This window comes from Triticum urartu, chromosome 2 (assembly GCF_003073215.2).
Source record: "Triticum urartu cultivar G1812 chromosome 2, Tu2.1, whole genome shotgun sequence".
In the NCBI taxonomy this organism is placed as follows: Eukaryota; Viridiplantae; Streptophyta; class Magnoliopsida; order Poales; family Poaceae; genus Triticum; species Triticum urartu.
In genome coordinates, this window is record NC_053023.1 from 564,331,566 (window position 1) to 564,339,201 (window position 7,636).

The following is a 7,636-nucleotide window of genomic DNA, read 5'->3' on the forward strand; positions in this document are numbered from 1 at the left end:
TTGCTGAACGCACCACGGGCACGAGCTGCCCCGGCCACGGGCGCGAGCGGCACTGGCCAACACACGCGGCAGCGCTCGGCCAAGCACACACGCGGCGACCAGCTCGAGGTCAGCACACACGCACGCACGCATGCGGCGGCGCGCGGCGGCGAAGACTGGGCGAGACCATCATGCCACAAGTGCTAGCTCGCTGCGTGCACAGCGAGCCCGGCTCCACGCACGGCCAGTCCGGCTCCGCGCACGGCTAGCACGCTACACGCGCCCGCAAGCCACACACGGCCAGCACAGCTACGCGCACGACCATGACGGCCTGCGGCGGCACGCCAGCGACGCCCGCGAGGCCGGCGGCTTGTGACCGGGCAGTCTCATATTGCCCCAGATTTGAGATTTAAGACATGTTTAAGATATGTCGATCAGTCCGAACATTTAGGAAGAAAGTGAGGGTCCTATTGGGTCAATATTTTTTGACCGAGCACTGATCAAACGACCGGACGAATATTTCAGGCGTTTGAGTATGAAGTAGAGGGTCTGACTAGGAGTCATTGCCAATTTCCGCTATATTATAGGATATTATGAGACGGAGGGACTATCATGATGTTGTTTCGCCAAATAAAATATTAATGAAATCCACACAAAGTTGTTTCGTCAAATGAAATGTATAATGAAACCCCTGACCCAGACCAATGACCGCTGACCCGATAGAACAAGTCTTTTTTTTCCAAAAAAAGAAATGAAAAGGAGGGAGTACTATTCAGCATTTCAGCTGTTCGTCGCTTCAAATCTCCCCGATCCACCTTCGTCGTCACTTCTCTCCCGCGCGACGCCAAAACACACCAGTCCGCCATGTCTCCCTTGCTTCTCCTCCTCCTGGCTCTAGCCCTCCCCCAAGCGCTAGCCACACAGGGCCCGGCGTCGGAGACCCAGGAGGACGACGTGCGGTGCCTACGCGGCGTCAAGAGCGCCCTCGCGGACCCCGACGGCCGCCTCTCGGCGTGGACCTTCGGCAACACCTCGGCGGGCGCCGTCTGCGACTTCCCCGGAATCACCTGCTGGAACCCGCAGGAGTCGCGCGTCCTCGGGCTCTCGCTCGCCGGCTTCGGCCTCCAGGGCACCGTCCCCTCCGCGCTCAAATACTGCCGGTCCACCAACACGCTCGACCTCTCCAAGAACGCGCTCGAGGGGCCGATCCCGCCCGCGCTCTGCGACTGGCTCCCCTTCCTCGTCGTCCTCGACCTCTCCGGCAACCGCTTCTCCGGGCCGCTCCCCTCCGAGCTCGCCAACTGCCGCTACCTCAACTCCCTCAAGCTCAGCCACAACAACTTCTCCGGCCAGATCCCCGCGTCTCTCTCGCGGCTGGAGCGGCTCAAGTCGCTCGACCTCTCTGAGAACCGGCTCGACGGCCAGATCCCGCCCCAGCTCGGCGCGACATTCCCCAAGGAGTCCTTCTCCGGGAACCCGGGCCTGTGTGGACGCCCTGTGTCCTCGCACTGCGGCCGCGATTAGCAGTTGGACAAGCAAATTTAAACATAGACATGAGTTAGGATATGTTGTACAATCATCGATAAATGTGCTAAGTCGTTGGATCCTATGTAATACATCACGCGAGAAGTAAGGTGGTTTGAGGGACGAGCAACTGAGGAAGCTGGCTTTTTCGAAAGAAAAAAAAAAGCTTCACTCTGATATCCTAAAACAATAAAAAATCGCATAATTTCGTCTTGATGTCCCATGTAGTGACTGATGTGTGCGTTTTGCATATATAGTTTTGTATGTTAGTTATGCTTGTTTTATTAAACCTGCATTTTCATACGTTTGTTTTTAAATATAATAATTTATCTCTTACTTAAAAAAAATACACGAGTTCCAGGTCTTACCTTACTTTTCTCATCCCCTCATCCCATTATCTGAAAAATGTGTTTTTTCGACTCAAAATAAAACATCAAGAGAATACAAATCACCATGATCATACACCCAATCATCGGTATAGTTATGATGCACACAACCAACATCAACACACACACAAAAGACCGCTGACAAATCGCGAAACCATAGAAGATCAACACTATGCCTCCAGGGGTGGGGGTGGGGGGCAAAAATGACGTGAGCGCATATGGTCTAGATGTGAGATCCACGCAAGCTGTAAACCATACACACACCAATAAAATAACGTCATGCTAAGAAAACCAAACAAATAACTTATCATGGAGCCATTGGTCACATGACGAGAGGAAACACCACCGCCAAAATCCCACCTTGAAGATAATCCGACAATCACCCGCTTTCATCGCCAATGTCTCTAAATGGCAAATTTGGGCACCTGAGACAATAATACACCACGAGTTGTCACAGTCCCGCCAAGGTCGTGGTTATGACCTGTGAATTACCACGCACCATCTTCGTAACTTGATGTCTCAACGTAAAATCGGCACTACATGTCACCACGCTCCGCCACGACGCCCCAACCACCCAAGACAGGGCACTGGTGAGACAAGGAATCGGCTGCCGCAGCACGAACCTACCATCACCCATTGGTCCACCTTGACAATGTAGCTCTAGGAGAGAAAAACGACACCATTAACGCCATCGTCAGATCTGAGATCACTTTGACATAGGGTTTCCCCCGAAGCAGCGGACAGGTCCGCGAGAACGGCATTGATGAAACTTCAACAAGGTAACGATGCCCAAAGGCGTCGTCTTCGTTGGCCCGGGGAAATAGTCGTCGTTAGGTGGTCCATGAACCTGATTATAATTTTTTTATTATCTTTGATGTTCTTTATACTGCCATGATTGAGAATGAATAGATTGGAAGTTTCTTGAGAAAAAATAACTGTCTGTAGTGAGAGTATCATATGAAATATCATGCATATGCAAGTAAGCAGTTTATATGGGGTGTCAGACAATTAAATGTAGAAAAATAAGATATGATATTATAATATCATATTAAATGATGTGCTACTACGTGTCACACATGACAATAAAATGAAGTCATGTATAATACTACCAACCTTATGACATTATGCATTATGAAGATAACTTCATACTATCATATGCACGATACTAATTAATATATGATACTTCTCACTGCTAGTATTAAATGTTTGGAAGAATTGGCTTGCCAATTTCATGGTCAAGAAATCTTCACTCCCTCTTGACCAATTATTTGGCAAGAATATATGAAATTAGTAATTGGATTTCCTAGCAACTTTATTTGACTCTCTCTTCAATATCTTGCAAAAAAGAATGGTGAAAGTGTTAGACGGTAACTGATGAGCTGCACATGGGGCGAGACCTTTGACTGGATCGACGGTCGACGGTCTCCTGCCGTTTTGGGCCTGCTGACAAGAACAGCTTCCCCAATCACACGGGAGAGAAACTAAAATCGCACGTCGAAACTCATTATTTCCACGTGTGGTGTTGCCACTGCTTCCAAGTCGACGGTGAATCGGTGACATCTGGTCGCCCCCGACGCATATGCATGCTCATCCTCTTGTTCCATGCAAGCGTTCAAACAATATCCCGGGAAGATGGATGCATGGCACCTTGGGTGTGTTCGGTTTTCTGAATTTTAGACCCCAGACTATAGAGGGAAGTGAAGAAGTTTCTCTGGACTCCTACACGGTCTAGAGTCACTCTGTCCCTCTTTAGCAAAAGAACACTTGTGGAAGAATCTTGGGTCCGAAAGAAAATTCTTTTGGAACAGTAGCGTTTTAGGTTCTAATCTTTGTTTGATGGTCTAAATTTCCACGTAGAAGCTTCGTCGAAAAGGATTCGCCGTGGACTCGCACGGTCCAGTTTGGTTTGCTTTTACAAGTAGTGCGTGACACTGTAGCTACGTACCTAACGCATTGGCTCGGCCTGAAGAGTGCCCTTCTCCTGATTCTCACCCCCATCGGTTCACATGTGTGCTTTCGTGGAAAATCTTCAGACATGTGTTCCGGACAAGGAATGTTTGAAGTGTTGCTCCATGGAGCCATCTTAATTTTTCGAAAACACTAACGTCGATATGTGTGGGCGTCTGGCAACTCGCCCACACACATGAATTCACATCCAATCAATTCTGCACGAATCTTGGCGTATTCTAGCAGTTTTTATGTGCCACATAGGATTAAACTGGTGTGTGGGCATTCATCCGGTCGCCCACACGTTCTTTTCCACCCGAGGGGGGGGGGTGGGCGTTTAGCAATTCGTTCACACACCAGTTTTCACGCACGCAGAGGGGGCTGGTGTGTGGGCGTTTATCACTTCGCCCACACACCCGTCTCCTCGCTCACACCCAAAGCTGGCAGTTGCCATGTGTTTCTGCAGGGTACATGGCAACTGGCCTAGCTTTGCTTGTAAGCAGATATCAACTCTCTTTTACCCGAGTTGCCATGTGTTTTTGCATGGTACATGGCAACTGCCCTAGTGTGCACGTAAGCAGATGTCAACTCTTTCTTTTACGTGACAACTGCCCTAGCGTGCTTTGTGAGCACATGGCGACTCTCTCTTTTACCAGAACATGTTTTTTTGACATGCCTTTTTTAGTGCTAGATGGCAACTGCCTATTGTTAGTGGGTGGCAACCTCCTAAAGTTTTGAAATTATGACAACTGCAGTAGACCAGACCATACATGGCAACTGCAGTTGAGCAACCATGGCAACTGTAGTTGTCTGACATGGCAACCGAAGTTCAGCGACATGGCAACTGCAGTTAAACGAACATGGACGAGGGTCTGGACCATGACAACTGCGGGACGCGCGGTGACTGTCACACGGGGCGTGCGGGACCACGAGGTACGAGGCCTGACGTACGGGGCGTGTGGGCGTTATCTATTTCGCCTACACGCACGCGTGTGAGAGGGATCGGGAGGAAAAAAAAGATGTGTGTGCATTACTTGTTTTGCCCACACGCAGGTATGTGAGTTGTTCCTTTTATACACCACACAAAATGTATGGGCAAATCCTCAAACGCTCACACGTATGACACTTATCGGCGTCCTAATTTTTTAGTCCAGGATTCACGATGATCGGCGTCCAAAGGGCCAAAGAAATTGATATATAGAGTAAAATGCATCGTCGTTGCTCGCTCATCTTGATCACTGTACTTAAAATATACTAGTGGATATATTTATTTGCGTAACTTATGATGATTATACGGGCATTGCCTCACCCTAGAGCTCCATATTTATATATGAAAATCGGTATGCATGCTTGTTACAAGTAAAAACAAGAGAGAATCGAGAGAGATGTAAATGAATCCAACCAGTGTGAATTCTATTGATGGTCAGTCTTTATATACAAAGCGAGGCGACACAAGTGAAGGGATGTGTCGGCTCGATGGGGCGAGAAAACCAGACGTGTGTCGTGCAATTATATAAGAGAGGATTATCTTTTTAGTTATAACATCAATTAAATCATAGCACTCTCTCTAATCCTTGCTTGTCCATGTGACTGATCATCCTTGAAATAATCTCCTCTAAAATCCCATGAAAAAAATATATGAGAAGATATGTGTAAGATGCCATAAAAAACTCCTTCCAAAAATGCAGTAAAAAAATAAGGAGAAAAATGACATATCATACTGGTTGTATTACTATTGCTTCATTAAAAACCTTCTATGAGAAACCACTCATGAAAACTCATAAAGAAAAAAGAGTACAATATCTAAGATCCGAAGATCTTGAACATTTTATCATATGTGAGTACACTCACCCTGAATCTTGCAAATCATAAAGTCAGCTCATACCAATTTCATTAACATAATTCTAGAATGAAGAACTTGGTAAAGACTTTGTGAACAAATCACCGAGATTATCACATGAATTTATTTGTAAAATATTTAGCTTCCCATTTCTTTGCAACTCATGGAGCTAAACAATATCAGAGCAATACACATTGTAATTTTGCTCTGCATAACCTATCCGCATCTGCGTAATACAAACAACATTACCTTCATAGATAATAGTTGGCAGTTTCAATGGACCAATTCCTCTTAAACTTTCAATAAAGTTCAACATTCTAAGAAGTCACATACATCTATGTGATGTTTCATACAAATCAATGATTTTAGAATGACTAATGGATGCTACCACTGAAGTTTGTCTTCTGGACTTCCAAAAGAAGGTCGTACCTCCATTTGAGAAGACAAAACCAGTATGCTATCTGGGATTATGGGGATGTCATATGTACCGACCATCACGATATCCAACCATGATCATATCTTAATTTTTCTAATAGAACAAACCAAGTTCTTTGGTGTACAGAAGATATCTAAAATATTCTTCACATCAACCCAATGCCTTTCACCGGTGATGTATTGTATCTTAGCACATAAATTTTACTTATGCATTTAGTTTCTACGGACTTGTATAGTCAATAGCCTTCAAGGTGCAGATCGACACTAGATCCGGTCTAGGCCAGGAGTCATATAAAATAACTTGGCACTGCGTAATGTAGCCCCAACCCGCGGTCCATCTTGGCACAGGCTAGGCTATGGGTCATGTAATTTAGGACTTAGGAGAAAAGGCTGGTGAAGTAGCCCCCGAGACTCAGGACGGGCGGAAATGGGTGACCTAAGGATTGACATCTTCTTTGGTGCTTGTAGTTAAAAAATCGATGATCCAGTAGCCTCTAAGACCCAGGTTGGTTTGAAAAGCCGATGTGAGATCAATATCTTCCTAGAACACTTGTACTAGATAAAACAACTTTGTAGTAGCCCCCAAGACCGAGGTTAGGAAGACATTGCTGATCTGAGGACCAACATCTCCTTAGAAATCCCTTGCAATTTTTCATTTTGAACGTCGATGCAGTAGCCCCCGAGACTGAGGCCGGTTGAAAATCCGGCCTTGGGATTGAATCTCCTCGAAAGTAATCTTATTGTCTTTTAAAAAGATTGAACTTTTTTGCGTGGAATTTTTTTATGGGTTTGTCTAGGGCACATCTAGATGTGCCATAGTTATTACACATCTAAGTGACACAATCAAGTATGGAAAGAGGAAAAGCATAAAGAAATTCCCACATGAATCTCCGCGTAAGATCAATGACATAAGACTTGGATGTGCAATACTTATGGCACATCTAGATGTGCTTTAGCAAAACTGTTTTTTTATATACATGCTATGCACAAAACACAACGCGGGAGAACAAGCGCCTCTTCAAAGAGGTAGCTCAACTGAAGACCCTGTTGTCCGAATCCGAGCTGAAGGTTCAGAACCTTAATAAGAATGTGAATGCCACCATTTGTAAGTCATCTGTTCTCCTTTACTGTACTATCCATAACTTGTATGTATAACTGAATAACCACTTCAAACTTGCTTGTAGTAGCTGTCGGTGTCAAAACCGGCGGATCTCGGGTAGGGGGTCCCGAACTGTGCGTCTAGGCATATGGTAACAGGAGGCAGGGGACATGAAGTTTTACCCAGGTTCGGGCCCTCTTGATGGAGGTAAAACCCTACGTCCTGCTTGATTAATATTGATGATATGGGTAGTACAAGAGTAGATCTACCACGAGATCAGAAAGGCTAAACCCTAGAAGCTAGCCTATGGTATGATTGTGTGTTGTCCTACGGACTAAAACCCTCCGGTTTATATAGACACCGGAGTGGGCTAGGGTTACACAAGGTCGGTTACAAAAGAGGAGATATGCATATCCGTATTGCCTA

At 45.9% G+C, this 7,636-nt stretch overlaps 1 protein-coding gene across 1 annotated transcript; it reads left to right on the forward strand.

Annotated features, from left to right (window-relative positions):
* Positions 1-772: 772 nt before the first annotated feature.
* On the forward strand, positions 773-1,719 carry LOC125533661 (probable inactive receptor kinase At1g27190). The gene has a single exon (XM_048697037.1). The coding sequence runs from the start codon at positions 844-846 to the stop codon at positions 1,501-1,503; it is 660 nt and encodes a 219-aa protein (XP_048552994.1). The 5' UTR covers positions 773-843; the 3' UTR covers positions 1,504-1,719.
* The last annotated feature ends 5,917 nt before the right edge of the window (positions 1,720-7,636 follow it).

What these genes read in the sequence shown, in the direction of transcription:
- LOC125533661 (XM_048697037.1), top strand. Translation starts at nt 844, where the DNA reads ATGTCTCCCTTGCTTCTCCTCCTCCTGGCTCTAGCCCTCCCCCAAGCG.